General features: G+C 38.6%; 1 protein-coding gene across 6 annotated transcripts; it reads right to left on the bottom strand.

The window, feature by feature from the left end:
* Nucleotides 1-4,820: 4,820 nt before the first annotated feature.
* On the bottom strand, nucleotides 4,821-18,435 carry LOC144701059 (heat shock 70 kDa protein 15-like). 6 transcript variants are annotated; one of them, XR_013580919.1, is made up of 12 exons: nucleotides 18,279-18,435; nucleotides 16,789-17,985; nucleotides 14,710-14,937; nucleotides 14,505-14,600; nucleotides 14,266-14,424; nucleotides 13,960-14,148; nucleotides 13,750-13,896; nucleotides 13,526-13,675; nucleotides 13,042-13,172; nucleotides 12,771-12,961; nucleotides 10,292-11,685; nucleotides 4,821-10,188 (listed from the first exon to the last, which is right to left on the bottom strand). XR_013580919.1 is itself a non-coding variant. In XM_078572745.1 (11 exons), exons 2-10 carry the CDS (start codon nucleotides 17,956-17,958, stop codon nucleotides 12,799-12,801), a joined length of 2,433 nt encoding a protein of 810 aa, XP_078428871.1. In that variant the 5' UTR covers nucleotides 17,959-17,985; nucleotides 18,279-18,435; the 3' UTR covers nucleotides 4,821-10,129; nucleotides 12,771-12,798. The 6 variants fall into 6 exon arrangements, 3 of the variants coding, with proteins under 3 accessions (XP_078428871.1, XP_078428869.1, XP_078428868.1); XR_013580918.1 differs by having other exon boundaries at nucleotides 4,821-10,129; XR_013580917.1 differs by having other exon boundaries at nucleotides 4,821-10,129; nucleotides 10,322-11,685.
* Nucleotides 18,436-23,026: the final 4,591 nt, after the last annotated feature.

Raw genomic sequence — 23,026 nt, 5'->3', positions numbered from 1 at the left:
TCAAGAGTTTACACTATTTAACTATTACCCAGCCAGATATAGCATTTGTTGTGAATTGGGCATGCCAAAACATGCATGATCCTCAACCAGCCCATTGGGCGCTGTTAAATATCTATTATGGTACCTTAAAGGGACCCATGATCACTCTCTTTCTTTTTCTCACTCTTCAAATATTCGACTTAATATTTTTAGTGATTCAGACTATTTCTTTCATGATCATGTGTTTTTTCATATACAAAGATTTCTGTTTCGAGAAATTTGTTTATAATGTATGATGTATCTTGTTTTTGGGACACTTATTTTTTAAGTATGTTTCAGGATTTTTGTGAACATCTATGGCAACACAGCTGTGTTCTGCTGTGGCATCTTTATATGGTTAGATATAAATTTGTCTATCTTCTGACACTCCAGTTATTTTGCGTTATATTTTTTTGGTTTCCTTTTCTATAAATATCTGGTGTGGCTATTTTTTTGGTATCTTTCAGCACTTACAATGTTATTGTTTTGGTTATGTTCATTTCTGTTAATATCTTCACGTAAGATGGTATCAAATTTCATGTTATATCCGAGCTTTTTTTTAATTCTTCTATTATTTTTCCTGTGATATGTTCCGACCCGATGCAACTTAATCTCATAAGTTTTTTATTTACTGCAGAGGTTCAGAGTTCAAGAAACGAAGAAAATGAAGGAAAAAATGAGATTCACGGTGCCTCTTTAAATAGGTATAACTTTTTTATGTTTTCTTCTGATTTATGAAGACCACTGTTTCTCTGTTGTCCTTTTGTAAGTCGTCATGTCTCTTTTTCACTATTGAGCTTATAAAATATTCTTTGGCCAATATGATCATTAGCAAGATGGAGTTGTCTGCATGATTATGTGATTTATGAGGTGTGTTTTATCGTGCTGATATCTTGACGTAATCCTGTGATTTGTTTCTTTTATATGCAAAGTTTCCTGTTTAAATAAAGTTGTTTAGGCTTTGTGAGTGTTGTTATTATTGTGAATGTTGTTATATTTATTTTCTCAGGTGGATTTAGCATGACCCTATGCCAATAAGAGATATATCATGATTTATGATGCAACTGTGCTCTCCTGAACGTAATTTTTTTCCTGGTTAGATATACCTTTGGCTATCTTACTTCAATCCTCTAATTATTGTGAGTTGTGAATTTTCTAGGTTATTACTATGTGGTTTATTTCGTCATGTCTATCTAGTGTGGGTCTTTTTTCTGTATCTTTCGGCACATAGAACATCATTATTTTGATTATCTTCACGTATATTATTATTTTTATGTGAGATGATGTCTTCTTTTACATTTTATTCCAGCTTGTTTTTATTCTTGTATTATTTTTGCTTTTGTATGTTTTGACACAGTGGTAGTTTATCTCATACGTTTTTGTTTATCACGTACACTTATCATTGAAGAATTGAAGAAAACAAAAGGACAAAAAATGAGAAACAGGGTACCTCTTAAAATAGGTATAGTTTGTTTATATTTTCTTATTCTTTATGAATAGGGCCCTTTATCTGCTGCCCTTTTTAGCCGCTCTGTCTCTGTGCCCCTATTGAGCTGAAAAAAAGGTTCTTCGACCATTATGATCATAAGCAAGACGGAGTTGTCCACATGATGATGTGATTTATATGGTATGTTTTATTGTGCTGCTATCATGTCCTATCATGTGGTTTGTTATTTTCATTTGCGAATTTTGCTTTTTTAACAAACTTGTTTAGACTTTGTGTTGACTGTTGTTATTGGGAATCTTGTTCTATTTAATTTTTTATGTTCATTAATGACAATAGCTTTATTTAGGATGTAACAATTCTCTCATGCACACCTTTTTATCTGGTTGGATATACATTTGTCTATCTCGCTTTTATCCTTAAATTGTTTTGTGTTGTGATTTTATTAGTTATTACTTGCTATTTTGTTAATCTAGTGTGGGTGTGTTTTTTGTATCTTTCAGAACATAGCATGTCATTATTTTGATTATCCTCATTTATATTATTGTCTCTATGTGACATGGTGTTTATGTTATGTTTTACTCGATATTTTCTTAAAAAATTCTTTTATTTTGACCCGAGGCTGCTTTGTCTCATACTTTTTTTATTGGCATAGGTTCAGAGTTCAATAATTGAAGAAAAAGGACAAAGAGAGATAAAAAGTGTACCTATACATATAGGTGTAATTTCTTATGTGTTCTTCTGCTTTATGAATACAGCTCTTTTTTTGTTGTATTTTTTGTTAGATGTATTGTCTTTTTTCCACTATTGAGCTTCAAAAAGGTTCTTGGGCCATTATCGTCTTTACCCAGATGGAGTTGTCTACATGATAATGTGATTTATGAGGTATGTTTATTCTGCTGTTATATTGTCATAATCTTGTATCTTTTTTCTTTAATGTCCAATAGTGATTTAAAAAAAAAACATTTTTATGTTTTGTGTTGAATGTTGTGACTGTAAATCTTGATATATTTATCTTGTCAGGTTCCTTTATGATGATCCTATGCCGATAAGAGATGTAGCATGCTTTAGAATGCAATTGTGTTCTCCAACACACATCTTCTCTGGTTAGATTTATATTTGGCTATCTTGCATCATTACTTGAATTATCTTGCGCTGAATTTTCTCGATTATACTTACTTTTTGGTTTGTTTTCCATGTCTTTCTTGTGTGAATGTTGTTTTTGTATGTTTTGGCACATTGGATGTCATGAGTTTGATTATCTTCAGTTATGCTATTATCTTTGTGTCCGATGGTTTTTTTGTTTTATTCCAGCTTGGGTTTTTATCTCTATTATTTTTTTTGATTTTGTATGTTTTGACCTGAGGATGGTTTATCTCATATGTTTTTTTATTGGACAGGTTCAGCAGTATAGATTTGAAGAAAACAAAGGAGCAAAAATAAAAAATAGTGTACCTCTTTAAATAAGTGTAATTGTTCTTGTGTTCTTATTATTTATGAATAGCAGTCTTTCTGTGTTGACCTTTTGTTAGAGGTCTTGTGTCTTTTCACTTAGAAAAGCTTCTTTAGCCACAATGCTTGTTAGCAAGATGGAGTTGTCTATACAATGATGTGATTGATGAGGTATGTTTATTGTGCAGATATCTTGTCCTTTTATTTTGGTCTTTCCTTTCATTACCAAGTTTTTTGTTAAAAGAAACTTGTTTATGCTTTGTGTTAAATGTTGTTATAGAGAATCTTGTTTATTTATTTTGCAGGTTTATTTATGAGGATCCAATGTCAATTTTGGATAGAGTAATTCTTAGGATGCAACTGTGTTCTGCAATAGTATTTTTATCTGGTAAGATATACATTTGTTTGTCTTGTTTTTATCCTTGAAATATTTTGCATTGTGATTTTTGTTGGTTATTACTGACTACCTGGTTTCGTTTTCCATGTCTTTCAGGTGTTGGTTGTTTTTTTTATCTTTCAACACATATAATGTCATCATTTTGATTATCTTCATCTATTTTATAAGCTTTGTGTAAGATGGTGTCTAATTATATATTATATTCCAGGTTGTTTTTCTAATTCTTTTATTATTTTTGCTTTTGTACATTTTGACTTTATGTTGATTTATCCATAAGTTGTTTTATATTGGCATAGGTTTAGAGTTAAAGAATTGACAAAAACAAAGGACAAAAAAAGAGAAACAGGATACCTCTTTAAATAGGTATTACTTGTCTACGTTTTCTTAGTTGACCTTTTGTTATAATAGTCTTTATTAGTTGACCTATTGTTAGATGTCTTGTGTCTTTTCCCCTACTGAGCTTACAAAAGGTTATTTGGCCACTATGCACGTTAGCAAGACGAAGTCCTCTACATGACAATGCGATGTATGCAGTATGTATTTCATGCTTCTATCTTGTCTTAATCTTGTCAGTAGTATCCTTCATATGCAATGTTTGCTTTTTCAAGAAACGTTTTTAAGTTGTGTAATTGTTTTATTGTGAAAATTGTGATATTTATTTTGTTCGGTTCACTTACTTGCCATTATTTTCTTATAGCAAATGGTTGGAGCATTAACTCATATTTTTATGCGTATCAAGAATAAGTAATATTGTAAGCAGTTCAAACATTAAGTAATCTTTTTGTGAATTCCCTTCCTATAAGATGATCATTTATCCTGATACAAAAGCGGATGGAAAAAATATATACTGTGTTTCTCCTTGTGTATTGGGACAGACCCAAGTCTCAAGCCCTAGTAAAACTGGGTAATGCTAAGACCAATACTATGACCAAATCCTCCTGGAGTCCCATAAAGGCCATATATGTCTTATCCAACAATCCAAACACATACTACTACAAAAGTTCGGCTAAAGTCTAGGCTAGAGATGCAAAGTTGATAATGAAATGACATTGATACACTTCTACAACCAGAATCCTGGGACTCTCTATATCCTTAGGAGTTAGACCCCCATTAGAGTAAGACATTAAAGAATTGTTGATACATTATGAAAGTTGGTATCTACACCTTTTGAATAAATCCAATGGCCTAGAAATGGTAAGGTGGACCCAGATTGGTATTTCTCACGGTTACTTTGAAGATGATCCTGGGCCAATATGGATAAAATCACATAAGTTTGAACGTAGTTTTCCTCAATGCCCTGACTATAACTTAGGTGGACCCAGATTGGTATTTCTCATGGTTACTTTGAAGATGATCCTGGGTGAATATGGATAAAATCACATAAGTGTGAACATAGTTTTCCTCAATGCCCTGACCAAAATTTTATTGTTATCATATATAACAAAGATGAACCTTCTTATACAGGGCCTCAAAGTGCAGTTATTCAAATCCTGGACGGTGGCGGGAGTATTTATTAAACAAAAATGCATTACAAAATATTCCTACTCAAAATAACAAGTTTTGAATGCCACGGTAAGCATTTCCAAAATTCCTTCACTCTGTTTTGAAGGAATCCAACATAAGGTCAAACGTGGAGAACGTTTTCATGCCATGAAATTTCTCCGAAAATTTATACATGTAAGGAATTGGAACAAAAAATGTTATTTATTGCACTTTAATCAACAAAATGGTCACCGACAAAGCTGGGCTAGCAAATGGACTATGGGATAGTTGAATAATAGTTTTAGAGCCGAGATCTTGTACAATGATTTCTGACTCATTCTTCTGCACATGAGAAAAAAGATATGACCCTAGGTTGTCTGATTTAGACACTGGTCTAAGGTTGGTTATATAATCTGCTACACCTTATGATTTTTAGCCTGTGATAGGAACCCGCAAGTGCATATCAGGGCAGAGGACGGGAAGGAGAAGACAAGAAGCAGGTGGGATGGATGTCGCCTAGAAGGTCTGACCAGGTGGATATGAACAGCGAGAATATACTTGCAGGATGGACTTCACCAGAGAGCCAAACAATATCTCTTGATACTTTCTGGCTGCCCCTAGTGGACTAGCATGAAAAAACTTACCCTAGAGAGAGTGGGGATCATATCAGCCTGACATCAAAGAGAAGACCCTGAAAACCACTAGGACCAATTTAGATGTCCCAGAGTCTATGACTACCTCTGCTGCCTGCCCTATTGGGTTACTAATGGTTTATCATACTTGTAGGAGGTTGATGCAACTGCAAGTTTGACGTTGTGGATTGTGACACAGATTGAAGTGTGAAGTTGTCAATTTTTGGGCATGTCTTACGATCCAAAATCCATACCAGCTTGAATTTGGATGTCCATAGTCTCTGGAGACACATCGGTCACCTAAATGCAACCCTAGATTAAATTTATGCCTTCAATCCTTTCAACTATGATTGCTTGAATGTCCCATCCAATGTTCAAAATGTAAGGTGATATTCTCTCAAAGTTATTTGATACTCAATTGTCAATCTCACTTGTTAGAAAGTTAACATGTCGATAAGGATTGCCAATTCAAGAAAATCAGAGGCACGCCACAATAGCATCTCCAAATCCTGGCAATCTTCGAAATGAAATGTAGTCTTTGAGATATCATTATTCTATTCATGCTGTAACAAAAATATCAAAAAATTGCCATTCATAGCAGTGATTTAATCAGAAATAACACATGTCAGGTCTGATTAAGCCATCTGGATTCTCTCAAGTAAAAAGTAGGACATTTGGATCTGTACTGCCTCATCTGCTCAATATCCATTGTGCTATCCATGGGTTGATGTCAACCAGGTGATACTTGCTCATGACTCTGACAAGAGGAATAAGTGGGAAGGAGGGAAAAAGAGGGGAAGTAGGAACACAATCAAGACTATTCAATATAGTTTTAAACACTTGTGAATCCTTGTTATCTATCAATTTATCCCCATTACATCAATGGGTGTTTGTCCTTGTCAGATAAAGGAAGTCTAATGTTAGATACCCCCCTTTCTATTATTCTTTAGCTGTAAGTGAGACACATTTTATAATTGGCTCACCACTCTGTTCCGTTCCTTTCAGGGAGAACCCCATACCGTTTTTGTTATTTACTAAGTCATTTATTCTCACTTGACTCATGTGACTGGTCACTTATTCTCTCACTTGGAGAATAAGTGACTCACATGTGATTGGTCATTGGCCCACCAATATAAAGAGACCTAGTACTTAAATTTGCAACCCTAACTCAGGAATCAAAAAGTTGTTTTTAAAACTCCTGATTCGTTCTTAGGGGTTTACTGCTTCAGGAGAAGTTCCTCTCATTACCTGTCTTTGTGATTTTGACATCTTAACCGTTTCCTGCCCCTTGAGTTTAATGGGCTCTTTTGGCCCTCCGATGATGAATCCTTTTATAATACCATCACACTTAGACAGCTCCGAAGGTGTTTCAAGTCGGTGACCAAACAAGAACGATATGTCTCAAATAAGATAGAAAATAAAGAAAACTATCAATTTTTATTCTAGCTATTCTTTGGATTTTAAAATCCAAAACTCTTTCTGGAGTAAAACACGGGAAAGAGTGAGAGAACCAGGCGCAGTTCTTGTTTCACATCCCGGTATCATATTACAATGGTGTGATTCTGTATGAGACAATACTGGTCATCATTTCTGTCAGCTCTCAGCTGATTTTGGAGAGAAGCAATGGAGAAGCTTCTTCTCCACTTGTCCAAACCCTAGCCGCCAGAGGAAAAACGAGATTCAATCAACAAGGTTAAGTCCTTAGGTTTTACATGATTACATCATAACCCAGTACTTATACTGAGTTTTACACTTATGGGGTCTCGTGGACCCAATATGAGGGATCCAAAATTATAAGGGTAGATATATAATAACAGAAATACATTTCTTTAAGGACATAAAGAAAAATAAAAGGTGGACATCTGCTGACACCCCCCCCTCAAGCTGGGAGATATATATTCTTCATGCCCAGCTTGCTCGTCAGCCATTGAAATGCACTTCCACGTAAGCCCTTGGTGAGAATGTCTGCTGCTTGATCTACAGACTGGACATACTTCATCTTGATAATGCCTTTATCAATTTTCTCCCTGATAAAGTGTCTGTCAATTTCCACATGCTTTGTACGGTCATGTTGAACAGGATTATGCGCAATGTCGATGGCTGACTTGTTTTCACAATATAATATAATGGATTCTTCTAGATGAACTCCCAAGTCTTCCAGATTTCCTCTCATCCACAGTGCTTCACAGATTCCTTGAGCTAATGCTCTTAGTTGAGCTTCAGAGCTCGATCTTGAAACTACATCCTACTTCTTACTTCGCCATGTTGTCAAGCTTCCTCCAATAAGTGAGCAATAACCCGATGTTGACTTTCTATCGAGAATTGATCCTCCATAATATGCATCTGTGTACATCTCTAGTGAAGTATCTCCCTCTCATTGATAAAGAAGGCCTTGTCCAGTTGTACCTTTCAAATATGACAAAACTCTGTGTGCTGCATTCAGATGAGGTTCTTTTGGATTGTGCATAGATTGACATAGAATCCCAACTGCAAATGCTATATCCGGTCTTGTATGGCTCAAGTATATCAACTTACCAACCAACTGTTGGTACTAATCTTTGTTGACAAGCACATCATCTTCACATACACCAAGCTTGCTATTGGGGTCAATCGGGGTGGACATTGGTTTACAATCAGTCATCCTTATCTCATGAAGAAGATCAATTGTATACTTCCTCTGAGAAATGGAGACCCCTTCGTTGTTGAATTTCTTAGTTGTCTCCTGAGATTATAATATCATCAACATATACCAAGAGAACTACAACCCCTTTAGAAGAAGAATGTTTGATGAACAAAGTATGATCCCAGTTACTTTGTCTATATCCCATTTCTTTCATACATAGGGAAAATCTTCCAAACCATGCCCTGGGTGACTGTTTCAACCCATACAAGGCTTTCTTCAATCGACACACCTTTTTTCCCACGTGTTCAGCATTATACCCCGGGGGTAAGTCCATAAACACCTCTTCGTCCAAGTCACCATGAAGAAAGGCCTTTTTAACATCGTATTGATGCCTTTGCCATCTCAACTTCGAAGCTCCTGCTATCAGGATTCTCACAATGTTCAGCTTTGCCACCAGAGCAAATGTCTCTTTATAGTCTATTCCATAGGATTGGGTATATCCTTTGGCCACAAGTCTGGCCTTATAACGTTCAATTGAACCATCTAACTTATACTTGATTGTATATACCCACCTGCAACTGACTACTTTCCGGCTTCCTGGCCCTGGTAACACATCCCATGTGTTGTTTTTTAGTAACACTTGCATTTCTGATTCCATTGCCTCTCTCCATTTTGATATCTTCATAGCTTCTTCTACACTTCTTGGTATATCTTCATTATCAATGTTGGTAAGGAGTGCACGGTAACGTGGAGAGATTTTTGAATGGTTAACCACATGTGATAGTGGATACCTTCCAGGTTGAGTGCATGCCCACTTCCCTTTTCTAAGGGCAATCGACCATTGCAGGTCTTCATCAATTAGATCTCCCTCAATTGGTCTCTCTTCATCAATGGTAGAGTTTTTTGCTTCTGGTTCGAGAACATCTGTGGACGGACGCCCTGCACCACTATCTTCAAGAATTAGGACTAGATCCTTCTCCTGACGGATGGTGACTCTCCTTAATTAATATAGGTGTAGTTCTATTATCTTGTTCTTCCCCCCCTCTAGCCTTAGTGGAAACTAGGGCATGCCTCTCTACATTAGTGTTGCTTGATGAGCTGTAATACATTTCATCCTCATTAAACGTCACATCTGTTGAGATGAAAAACTTCCTCAAGGTCAGGCTGTAACATTTGTTACCCTTCTGAGTAGGAGAGCATCCCAGAAATACACACTTGATTGATCTAGGCATGAGCTTGCTACCAAGATTATGAGCATGAGCAAAAACCATACACCCAAATACTCGTAGGGGAATAGGATAGTGTATTATTGCCTCTGGAAAGTGCATTGACATCAACTCCAGTAGACTATGATAATGTAGTGACTTGGATGGAAGCCTATTAATCAAATATGGGAGCCTGGCCTTGGAAGAGTAATGTCTTGGTAGTAGCAATCAGATGTCCAATTTTTCTTTCTGCAACTCCATTTTGCTAGGGAGTAATAGTACAAGAGGACTCATGGATAATACCATGATCACCAAAGAAAGTTGACAAGGAGTTGTTGAAGTAATCTTTTGCGTTGTCAGATCGAAACTTTTTGATGGTGACCAAGAACTGTTTTTTAATCATCGTACGGAAATCTTGAATGATCTTTGATACTTCAGATTTATATTTGAACAAATGTACCCATGTCACTCTAGTGCAATCATGTACAAGCACAAGGAACAAGCTTTTCCAGTAATAGATGGGGTTTTGCATGGTCCCCAAATATCACTGTGAGTCACATCAAATGGATGATATCTTCTTTCACTACTGCTTGAGAATGAAGCTCGCTTGTGTTTTCCAAATTGACATGCATCGCAAAATAAGTTTAATAAACCACTGTTTTTAACATAAATAGGAAACATTTTTCCCAAAACATCAAACGATGGGTGTCCAATTCTGGAATGCAAAATCTTTAGCTCTTTCAGCCGCTCTGGCTTTGCACCTTCGTCCCCTCTTGGCATGCGCTTGGGGCTCCCCACCAAAGCATCTCCAGGTTTCTCCTCCACTTGAATAAGGCCGTTCTTCATTTTAATAGATCCAATCCTTCGGTTGAGTACCTTGTCAAATAAAAAACACTCATCAGAGTTTAAGACCAGAACACACTTAATATCTCTCACTAGTCGTTGTGGAGAAATAAGTTGTGCTCTCAGGCCCGGTACATTAAGTACTTCTTTAAGAAGCCATAAGTGATTAATAAAGACAGTTCCAACTCCACTCACTAGAAGTATTTTTACACCAGCGGTGATCACCTTCCTTAGAGTGCAGCATGGAGAATATGTGGTGAAGATAGGTCAACTTGGAGTTATATGGTCTGTTGCTCTTGAGTTGACCACCCAGTCCAACTTCAAGGGAGTAGAATAGAATGCAGTTGAAATTAAATGTTCAACTGATTTAACCATAGAAGTAGAGGCGAGCATATTCTTCAGCTTCTTAATTTCTTCTCTCAGAATGCTTAATTTGCCTCTTGGAGTAGCTTGAGAAGGCTTTCTTTCTTCAAGGTGTGGTTCTTCAAAATCATCTTTGGTTTCTTCCTGGGCAACAATAGTATTTGCTTAAATTGTGCGAGCTAGGCATCCATGGAGTTTCCAGCATTGATCAATATAGTGATTCCTCCTTTTGCTGTACTTGCAGAATAGACCATCCTTTGATAGGAACTTCTGATTCTTCTGAGTATTCTGGGTCAATTGAGGCTTCTGTGGTACTGTGTTGGACATAAAACTTGAGCGACTATCTTCTGCAAGTGGCTCTGAAGCCACTCCAAACCTCTCCTCTTCTTCTCAAATCAGTCGAATAGCTTCCTCCAGATCTGGAACCTTCTTGCCGTTCAGAATTCCTCATACTCGGCATTCAGGCCCATAAGAAATTTATATAGCCTGTCCTTCAATACATATGCCCACTCTTCGAAATTCGGATCCCTTACAGGGCAATAATGGTCGATCTCTCTCCATATAGTTTGCAATTGATTCACATATAATGTCACATTCCTCTCGACTTGGACCAGGTTAGCTGCCCTAGCCACCAAGCGATAAATTCTCCAGTCTATGCCCTTAGAGCTTCCCTTCTGTGCATGATCCCATATATCTTTAGTTGTCTTCAGAAGTAGAAAATTCTTGTACTCTTCTCCAGCTATATTTTGCAAGAGCCATGCGCAGCTTCTCGTTTTCAAACTTTGTATCCTGTATCCATAGGATTTAGGGAAACAAATAGATGTTCTGAGAGATCCATACCTTCTAGAATAAGCTCAATATATTGACCCCAATGCAATGTGTTGAGGCCATCATATCTTAGCTGCTCTGGAACTCCAAGAAATATGATCTGGGTTGAACGGTCATACTCTTGAGCAAGTTCTGGATTTCGCCTGACTCCTTGATCCCAGAACTAGCTCGATCTTCATGGTCAGCCATAGATCAACTTGCTCCTTCCTTCTTGTAAACCCTACTCTGTCACACCTCAGACAGGGTGGGAGAAGAGAAGAGAACGATGATTCGGATTAGGGTTAGACTGCATGGGGCTTATAGTGTTCCTCCGCACGAAGATGCTCTGATATCATGTCAACTTTCAACTGATCTTGGAGAAAAGCAATGGAGAAGCTTCTTCTCCACTTGTCCAAACCCTAGCCGCCAGAGGAAAACGAGATTCAATCAACAATGTTTAGTCCTTATGTTTTACATCATAACCCAATATTTATACTGTGTTTTACACCTATTGGGTCTCGTGGACCCGATATGAGGGATCCGAAATTATAACGGTAGATATCTAATAACAGAAATACATTTCTTTAAGGACATAAAGAAAAGGGAAAGGTGGACATCTGCTGACAATTTCCTTGCGATCTGTTCAGAATACCTAATTCTCCTAACAGTTCTGCAGCAGAAATTAACTTTGAAACTAAAGATTATGGATAATGAAAAACGATCGTAAGCAGAGTTTTCTAAGCTGATAATTAGCAATGCGTCAGAGCCTTTTTTCAGAAAGTTGGAAAACCGTGTCAAATTCTGCAAATATGTTGTATGGACATTTTTTTTCTTCAAAAAAAAATGTTGTATGGACATTTTAAGATAAAACTTTAGGGGAAAAAATGGAATACGAAGCAGGTTTCTCTGGGGACGGAAAAAGAGTGGAAGAAGCAGGAGACACGACTGACTTGCTGTGAAATTTCCATCCCATATCGCACAACATTTTTGAGGAACATTCTGATAGGCAGGTGACTTGAGGAAGGGCATAGATGGTATCTGAACTAGGAGATATTCTTCTTGAACGTAAATCAGAAAGAGACGTTGGCATATCAACAAGATAAAAAGAAAACTAATTAGGGAAAGAATTCAGGGAAAGAATAAAAGGCCCATGAAATCCTCAAAAAATTACATCCGTCCTGCACAATGATAGGTCAAACGGCAAGTAAAAATACAGAAGTGCAGCCAAAAAAGGGATTCATCCACAGTTTCTCAGCTTCTTTCAGGCACAAGAAAAATAAATCGTAACCTGGACACTCCAATGAGAACGCAGATCTCGAGCTCAACATGAATTTAAGAGAAAGAAGGTGAAACATGGAGAGGGGAACGAGGCAGAGATAGAGAGATAAAGATAGATAGGTTGATAAGAGAAAGATAGACCTGGTCAAGAATAAGCTTCAGAAGTGGGTTCTTTTTTATCAGTATGCATGGCCACTGGACCAGATGAGAGAGATGAGAGACTGACCTGGTCAAGAGGTAGCTCCAAAGGTGGGCTATGGTTTATCAGTATCCATGGCCTCAGGAGCATATTGATGAGAATCGACCTCAGCAATTTCCTCATCCGGGGTCTGAGGGACAGTTTCAGGTGATGTCGGAGGTGGGGTCTGAGGCTTGGGTGGAGCTGGCTTTGGCTTGGTCATGATCGGCCTGCAGAACCTGTAACCAAAAGAGTCATTCATCTCACCCCATAGAACTTCTTGTTTTTTTCCGCACTTTTATGGGAAACGCAGCACTACCGGTCAAGAACTTCAGCCTTCTTCTTCATTTCTGCAGAGTAGAGAACAGGCATTGCATGCTTTGGCAGAGCGTCCTGCTGCTGTTTCTTCTCTCTTAGCCATGCTTCTGCTTTACTGCACTCGCTTATCACCTTAAACAAATGATAAACACACAAGAAAAAGATAACTAAAAAATAATGAAACATAAAACTCAAGAATGACGGCTACAGGTTGGTAAAGTGTGACAACGTGGACAGGACAGTTAACTCAACCCAAATTATACAAAAACTCAGCAGTTTCAGTGCAGCATATCGTCCAGAGAGGTATTTATGGTGATTTTTGTGAATGTTTGTCCAGGATGATATCAGATGGTATGGTTAGGGACAGGACTAAAAAACTCTGGACGAGGACTATGCCTGTCCCTGTCTGCCTTAACATTCGCATCCTGGACAACCCACACTTTACTGGTAGATCTTGACTATTGTTAGAGGAAGCTAATACGTACCTTTTGTTTGTCTGCGGGGTCAATGTGGTCAAACTTGGGGTCCTTGGAGAGAGCAGCTTCTCTGTAACTGTTGATGCAGTAGACAAACTGGTTTATGATGGGTCCTCTCTCTAGACTCTCCTTATAACGCTCTTCGATCGGATCTCCTTGCTGCAAGCAAATAAGCAAAATTTGCATGGTTTACAGAGTTTAGAAGGATGTTTAGAAAAAAATATAGCACGAACCTTCTTCAATTCCTCGAGTTTCGCAACATAGACACCTTTTGTTTCGTCTTCCCCTTCTTCATACAACCAGTCTTCGACAGACTGGAGTTTTGCGATGAATTCCTCCATCTCGTTTGCCATTACAAAGTCATGGTACTTATCATGGAGCTGGATTAAAAGAAGACGTTAAGGGTTCATAAATTAATGGTTCATAAGAATTTTAAAAAATACCTTATTTCTCATGTCATAGACATAGGCCTCAACAGCATTCTTCTTATCTTTGGTCTCTTCCATGACTCTATCCTGAAGTGCCATCTCAAATTCCTTCTCAATGACTTTCTGTAGATCATTAGGTGGCAATCCGCCAAAGATTGTTTCGGAAACTGGTACAATGATCTTGCTCCTCCTTTTCCGCGCTCCCTGAGAGCAGTAAAAGAAGATTCTTTATCCATTTTAAAAGATAATAATAGACGTAGAGAACAAAAAGAATAAAATAAATTGAATAGGGGTTCTCAGAAAGAAAGAAATTTGTACAACCTTGGTATCTGTTTCCATCTGTACGTTCTTCTCTCCATTTTCCGCCTCTTCAGTTGAGTCTTCAGCGCTGGGTTTAGCATCCATATCCTTCTTTGATGGTTCATCCGTATCCATCCTAGCACTTTCTAGTGCCACCTCAGCACCGTCTTCTTCTAGTATCTAAGTGGAAAGAATAAAAAGAGGATTTTACATAATTTAAAGAGGGTGCTAAAATTGGCGTAATGTGGGCTCATACTCACTGTAGCAGATTCAATAGAAACAATCCCATGGATATTTAATCGAACTTTAACTTTCAATTTTGCACGCTGCCCACCAGAAGTTTGAAAAGGGCCAATCTGTCGAATAAAAAGATGAAATAAAAACCGTCACGCATGGCAAAGGTGAATTACTTTAAGAAACAAGAAACCATTACTCCTTAATACAGCACTCAAAATAATATATTACTGTGTAAGTGCTTATGGTTGCATAAGCCTGTGATTCCCCCAAATCTGTGTACACAACGTCAACAGTGAACGTGCTCGATCTAAAAAATGTCAATGCCTTTGCACTAGGAATAGGATTCCCCTTTGGGAAAACAAGAGACGATTGCTGATTTTCTGTTGCTCCAGTTTCTGGATTTTGTGTAGTCGCCTTCCAAGACAAAGCAATGGAAAAGGGGAAGCTCTCACGGACCTGAGACATGGCATTAGAAAATTTTAAGAATATTATAAAAATGGATAAAGACCAAACTGATCAAGATATGCATACAATTTCATCATGGAAAATTTCTCAGAATCAGGTAACTGTGGTCCAAAATTCCAACGATAAGAGTTCATTATTAACAAAGACTCAGATCCGAACTTCGAATGTTAAATTTCGTGAACTTGGCACTCTGTTCTTTAAGAGACATTTATTCTCTGACTTGTCGCAATTTAAGTTGAGTCATCAAATGAAGATAGCAAGGGAAAATAACTGCATGTTACTGTGATTGATTGTCACAATTTATGCCCTTTCCTACAAAACCGTGCATGCCACTCCATTTATTTTCCAAATAGATGTTCTTTTTATTTCCTTCTATTTTTTTGAAGAAATATTTCCTGCTATTTTTATACCTGTAAAACCTCACAGTCCTCGACGTTATCTCCATCTTATCTAAGGGTTGTATGGTCTTTTCATCCCACTAAGGGCATTTTGATAATATGTCATTTGTATTTGCCTTCAAATAGAGCAACCTTTCATTAATGAGGGCAGCACAGAAGTCCCTCCTTTTCGTTTTTGCCCTTTTCTCTTTGAAATAGTTTGTTTTTGACCTTGATGTATATCAATTGGCCAACCTCAACAAAGCTTCCAAATTCTGCTTTCTTACATCAGTAGCTACAGATTCAGAGGTAGGGAGAGACAGGTGAGAAATGAACGTGGAGAGAGAGAGAGAGACCCGTGGTAATATCTTCATCGGGATGAGAGGATGGCGCCCTAATTGATGCTGCAGGTAAGATCATCTGCAGGAGGCTTGAGGGGGAGAAGAGAGAAGACGGCCAGGGAAAACAAAGAACAACCCAATACTTCAATTGACTGTTGGCTTCCCCATTAAACGGAGGGCTTTATATCTTTAAAAGAGACCGATCAATGAAATAAAATGATGACAATGTCTATACTGGGCTAAACTACCCTTAGATAAGGTGGGAATGTTCTTAACACCTAAGCAGAGCCAACATTGCAGGCAATGAAAGATGAAATTGTATATCTAAAACTGCATCAGAAAGTTGTTTTATCTATGTCACCGGCGGACCAAGACCTTGAACGAGAAACAGTCAGGACTATCATTAAATAGTATGAACATTGGAGGTCTTGGACCAATTTTCCCAGTTGGAATGATTTGTTAAAGCTATGATTAAACCTCTCTTTGGGAAAAGCTAGATATTGGAAATCCTTGAGAAACAGCCAAACCTATCCTCTCAGAAATAGAAAAGGAAAGTTTTTTTCCATTTTTTGACTGTTGTGCCTCATTTTTTTTTTGAAAATTAAAAGAGGGAAGCCCACCCTAAATTTGGTGGTCAACCCAAGACTGTTGTGCCTCATAAACTAATAAACGCGGATCTCACCAACAGATTGATTTCGCCAGCACTATATAGAAAACTGTTCTTTTTGAAAAATTATGGCTTCTATCCAAGGAAAATACCAATCGATTCTTTCGCATTTTTTTCTCTCTCTCAAAGCTGTTCTCATGGTGACCTAAGATCCCTGCGCTTGAACTGCTTATGGAGGCTTGCTGTGAAGATCTGGGTTCTTTTCCTGGTTTGATTTTCCATGAAACTCTTCGTTCCTTCAGGATCCCAAATGAAATGGTTCACGCAGACAAAAAATAGAGGATAGAGACTACATTTTCGGCGTAATAAACAATTGATCCCAAATAAAGTCATTACAATCTGACGAGATTAATTTAAAAGAGCAGTGAACAGAGATATAGCGAGTATAGAGTAAAATATAAGTGTAGCTCATTGCAAGTATTTGTTTTAAAAGCAGAAACTCAGTAATGATATTTACCTCAAAATGCCGCACTTTGAAAGTGGGACTGAGAATAGCACACTGAAGTGCACATCCACGAGCAACACACTCACTAGCATTCATGGTCCGCCTTGGCTCCTTTCCGAAGAACTCATGCAAAATCCTGATGATTGCCGGAACGCGGGATCCAGATCCAATCACCTCTACGGCATGGATACTCTCCAACCCAAGACCAGAATCTGACAAAGCCTTTTCAAGAGGCCCTTTAACTCTTTCCAAAATCGGGACACAAATCTTCTCAAATTCTTCTCTTTTCATAAACCCTCTGACATCCTTGTCATCCATCAAGCACTCAATGTTCAATGGCACCTCTGGGTTTGCACTAAGCATTTTCTTCACTTTTTCGCACGCAGCACGCAGCCTTAAGCAGGCGCGTGCATTCTTATAGACGTCGATCTTGTACTCTTCCTTGAACTTACCAGCAAAGTGACCAAATAAAGCCTCGTCAAAGTCCCTCCCACCAAGAGAATGGTCAAACGAGTGAGCTAGAACCTTCAATTCCCCTTTCTTGAACCCCACAATGCTAACCTGCAAGCTCGAATGACCCACATCAACAAAAGCCACATTCACCGTATCATTCTCTGGTAAATCCGTCTTGTAAATACCATAACCCAGAGCCGTAGCCGTGCTTTCATGAATGAGACCAAGGGGGCGCAAACCAGCAATTGCAGCAGCATCAAGCACAGCCCTCCTCTGAAAATCTGTGAAATACACTGGGATGCCAATGCAACAATCTATAACGGGGGAGTTAAGATTACTCTCGGCAATACTTTTCAGATTGGATAGAACCATTGCCAGAAGTTGAGTAGGAGTGAAAGACCTCTGTTCACCCAGATAACGAGCGTTAATAAGTGGGTAACCATCTGGACCTTCAGTCACGCTAAAAGGGACGGATTGGATGTCTTTCTGCAGCACTGGATCTTTGAATTTACGCCCAAGTAGGCGTTTAATCTGTGAAATCGTGTTCTTAGGATTCATCATTGCGGAAGCAGCACCCGCTGTGCCGAGAAATCGTTGTTTATCGCCGAATGAGACGATTGCAGGCGTTTCACGATTCGATTCGTCGTTGAGGACGACATCGATCCCCCGCTGTCGGGCGACGGCGACGACACAGTTCTCATTACCTAAGTCAAATCCCACAACACTCATGATTTAATCCCGTTCCAACTCTGATCCCTGAAAAAAAAACCCGGTCAGGGTGGAAATACGTGCAGATCCGTGAGAAAACAAGCGTCAAATGAAAGCAGAAAATCTGATTATGAACACAAAGAAGCTCGATTTGAAAAGTTCTGCTGAAATTCTGAGGTCGGAAAAAATCAGTCTTACGAATGAGGGCCAAAATTTACCGATCGAAGCTCATGAAAAACTTTAAAACGAAATCAAACAATCAAATCACAGAAAAGAAATCAAAGCGGACAGAATACTTTATCGGGAGAAAAAACGAATCCCACAAGCAGATCAACACCTACCTTGCGAGGATCAGCCGCCGACTGAGGCAAAGAAGAGACGCGCTTTCGGATCGCCCCCCTTTGATCTGTAGAAATAGGCACAAAACAAGCAAGCAAAAGCAATTTCGGAACAAGTTATCCACATATATATGATACTTTGCACTTCTCAAATAAAGTCAAAATTTCGGATAATTTTATTAATATTAGTTCCAAATTGTTGAACTCTTGGAGATGACAGCGAATAAATAGAATAATAATATAATATTTTATTCAGTCTAGAACATATTTCTTAGGTATGCTAAGAAATTTTAAAATATTGCCTTTCAAATGAAAATATCATTGTATATTATACCCCTCATGGTTGGAAACTGATGCAACTGTGAGGTGGCATGAATCTGGTTCAGAAAGAAATGAGTTTTAGTGGCTTCGTGATTAATGGCATTATCATGGATTCACTTTAGATGTGGAAGATGCACTTGAGCAGTAAAAAGTGAAATGGGTATACACCCATTTTCACTTAATCTTTTGGTATATTTTTGGTCATTTGTTCAACAAAACTAGGATATAAGAAACAATATAAATTTCATTTGTATTTGGGTGAACTCATAATAATAATTGTCTAAGAAAATCCATCGTCACCTTCAGCATTTTTCGTTTGAAATTATCTTACCCTATATAATTATCATTATATATTGGCTGCTGACTGGAGGTAAGATAATATGCACGAGCATTGCTCTTTTACATGAGTGGATACAGGAACTCACTTTGGTATTGCATTATAAAAATTCCATTGGTAAATATTTTCCAATGCTAACGTTTTATCATATCAAGTGAAAGTATCTTCCACATCGATGAATCAGTATTATCTTCCTTTTCATCCCTTAAAAATGTCATCCTTAGGCTAGCACGACCAAAGGTGATGATTTGAAGGTATATGCCATTATAGTTTCAAAGTATATCCGAGCCGTAATCTATTTTAGTGAGCTCAACATCACCGATCTATGTTAACATCCCCTATTTAAATATGTGAGCCTTATAAGGATATTTTGTGGACACATATTTTCGTAAACAGAGAAATATCAGACTATGTTTACAGAGTGGTTCAGAAGGCCCTACACATTTTCAAGATAATGTTATATGAGTGGATAAACAAATGGATGATTTAGTGGTCTAAACTGCTCCCATATCACATTTATTATTTCCAATATAATTAGTATATATGGCATGCTAAGTTTAGTTAATTGTAAAGAGTAATAGTTTACTCACCTCACTTTGTATTTCTAATGTTCATAGCAACTAAGCACAATTATAACTTCCTCTCAACGTCTATACTGATTAAGATTTATTAATGTATGAAAGTGCATTACTTATCAAAATTTGATATTCTAATATTCAATTTGCGAAGAATTTTTGAATACGTGAAACTAAACTTCTATACCATAACATAAATTTTGATATCATATATGCATGCCAACATAAGTAGTACAAAAGTAGGCTCTTATAAAATAGCTATAAAAGATGGGTGGATCTTGCTATACACAATAGATGTATATTATGTATAGATAATCCTATGGAGAAAATTATCTCAGAGATAGTAATGACATTAATTTTCTGGAGGTTTAATATAGTCCCTAAATGCAATAAGGGATATGATATTCCCCCCAAAGCCTCAATCTCAATATATATTTGTAAGTAGTACTTGAAAAACACAAAATAATCTTGCTTTAGAATTTAAGAGAATCAAATATTGAACTATATTATTAATTGAAACTAATTTGGTATCCTTGCTGTCCCACATCAATTATCATTATATCTATAAATTTTAATAAAACTTATTATTTCTAATATTGTATTTAAGGTCGGCCATATGGAGATTGGATAAATATGGTTTTAATTTGGGAAGTGACTTTGTATGAGTGAATGAGATTTTTGGACCAACCAATCCAACTTAAAAGAGCAATCAAAGATCGTCCAATGGCCCATAACCTTCAAATATTAAATGAAGAGCATGCAAGACATGGATTTATTCTGGAATGCATGGTTTTGATTTATCGTTCCAAACTTAACTGGACAATAAAACATTGAATAAAATTTTGGTTTCTATGGCTTTTCCTTGGATGCAACAAAAATGATTCACACAATGAAGGGTTAATAACAGAATTGAAACAAAATTCAGAACAATGTTATCAAATCACCTAGGGGAGGGATCAGAACCATGATGTATTGTATCCTCAAGTAATATACATTGAGTTTTTTTAATGGCAAAATACACGGTGCCCGGTACATCTAACCCTGCGGTTGTGCCCGTAGACCGATCTAGTTGTGCCTTGGATGCCACCCAACGGATTTTATATATGAAATAGATTGTTTATCAGTGTTTATAGGTGAAGAGCGAGCATAAAGATCCCAATTACACTCGGATCTTACTCGTCCACGCTATGTGCAAGAAAAGAAAAAGATACATGAGTGATACCTAGCAGATGCTCGGAGAAGGGCGCTCTTGTCGACGTCTCACCAGGTCCCCCTGCAACAGTGATAATGCATGGAGTGTGTGGAGCTATCCCCGCCGTCAACCGGTGGCATCATTGAGGCGCGTGGTGGGACATCAGTCAAGCGAGAGGACAATCGCTTTCGCCTTTAGTGTGCCATGCAATAAGCCAGTCGCGGGGTGTATCCTTTGACAGAGTGCGATGCATGTGAAGAGCAGACAAGCCGAAGAGCTCAACGCAATGGCAACCACGAACTGCCCGAGGGATTTCCTGCCAAGAGGAGTAAAGAGTAGAAGGGGCTTGAGTGCATACTGCATGGTTGCAAGGGCATCCCCAGTCTGGTTGCCCTCACAGAACTGGTGTGGGATGCTAATCAAGTAGGGCGGCACTGTATGATGTCCTGCCATACTTGCTACAGCCACCACTGGAAGCAAGTACCTGCACAAAGCATGTTTATTAACACCTGTGAGTCCGATTTTACGAGGACATTGCGAAGGTTTCGCCCCTCATAGAGGAGCAAACCATCACGAATCACCATAGCCTTGACTGTTGTGTTAGTTTGGATATTATAAAAATACGAAAAGGCAAAGAGAATACTCCATGTGTGGTCACGAAGGATACAGCCCCCTCTTGCTGGTCTCGGGTTCCCCATAGCTGCACCTTCCACATTCCACTTGGGGATGTCGATTGGTTGTGGGTGCCAATGGACAAGTTGTAGTTGTATGGTGATGGGGGCGAGGGTCACCAATTTGCCCGAAGTGCGAAGAAGATCACATGTGAGGGCTGAGCTATATAGGATGGTGAGTGTGTTGTATCCACTACTAGACTCGTCACATGATATCTAGTGCTCGCATGGGGGTCTCTTCAAAATTAGAAGAATTTGCCCTTTCCAAATCTCCCATAGTAAGTAAGCTATGGTGATGTGAAGGAATGGGCTCCACTTAGAGCTTGGTGGTAAAAGAAAAATATTGCCAAAACACTCTAACGGTGTTAGAATAGAAGGGGTACGCAGTAGTGGGCGCAAACGATGTGTAATTTGGCGCCAACAGTCTAGGGCTGTCTCATTATGAAAGAAAAAGTGTTCCATAGTCTCAACCTAGGGAGATGGGGGACAACACTGGCAACACGAACTGAGGGAGTGACCGACGCAAGTCACCCCATCATTAGTTTGGAGGCCACGATGCATGAGTCTCCAAAGGAAGAAGGAGACTCGAGTGATGATCGCTGAATGACAGATGCGGTGACCCCAATGCTGGATTGGGGCTTTCTCATGGAAATGCTCCCAAGAGGATCAGTCGAAGAAGGGACATATCGAGGGTAAGTGTCCAAATAAGACAGTCATGAGTGGTCCCGATGAGAGTACTGGGCTTGGGATAACATGCCTAAGGGGAGGTCATGTTGTTCCAAAGTGATGATTGCTAAAACACTCTAACATATTGTTGCCCGTGAGCAGCTATGCCACGATCAATCGCAGACGGTGGGGTGTAAAGTGGGGCCGGTAGGCTAAAGGCTCGTCGACAAGCCATGTATCATACCAGGTGACATTGGCTATCTCTAGCCAGTGGCACTACCAAGCATGCCATCTATGAGAGCCTCAAATGTCCAACTCTCTACGAGCCCACTCGTCATTCTTGGCTGAGATGAAACTCCCTAATGTGGAGTTCGTTGTATGCATACGCCACACGAGCTTCTTCTGAAGCATGTCTTGGATGTCTTAAATGCATCTGATCCCTAGACCCCCCATATTCGTCGGTCGACAAGCTTTTTCCCCAAAAACCTAGTGGTGGCGACTCTCTCGCAAGGTGACCAGACCATAAGAAACATGCGAACACTCGCTCCATAGAGCGAAGGACTATGAGTGATAATGAGTGGACAGATAGGGTGTGCAGTGGGATGCTCATGAGGACATGTCAAATAAGCTAGATGTGACCGCTAGATGATAAAAAATGAAGTTTTCATCCATCTACTTTCTTTCTCAGCGTGGCCACCAAGGAATCAAAATAATGATGTCTAGTAGGTTTGAGAAAGATAGGGCTTCCTAGATAATCGAAAGGGAGGCATCCTCGCGAGTATCCAGTATATTGTTGGATAATCTGAGTGAACTTTACGATGGTGGAAAAACCAACCATAAAGCTGCTCTTCGACGCATTGACGAGCCGGCCATAGGTTTGCTTGTACGCAGTGAGGATACTCATAAGTTCCGTAATAGATTTTTTAGATCCATTGAGGAAAAGGATGGTATCATCTACAAGTAGAGAGTGCTAGAGAATTGGGTATCCC

The sequence above is a fragment of the Wolffia australiana genome, chromosome 3, assembly GCF_029677425.1.
Source record: "Wolffia australiana isolate 7733 chromosome 3, ASM2967742v1".
Lineage (NCBI taxonomy): Eukaryota > Viridiplantae > Streptophyta > Magnoliopsida > Alismatales > Araceae > Wolffia > Wolffia australiana.
This window is presented reverse-complemented; position numbering and strand designations above follow the sequence as displayed.

Coding starts and splice junctions, on each gene's coding strand:
- LOC144701059 (XM_078572745.1), bottom strand. CDS start 17,958: ATGAGTGTTGTGGGATTTGACTTAGGTAATGAGAACTGTGTCGTCGCC. Junction 14,601..14,709: donor CAACCATAAGCACTTACACA/GTAATATATTAT, acceptor TTTATTCGACAG/ATTGGCCCTTTTCAAACTTC. Junction 13,676..13,749: donor AACTCGAGGAATTGAAGAAG/GTTCGTGCTATA, acceptor ATTTGCTTGCAG/CAAGGAGATCCGATCGAAGA.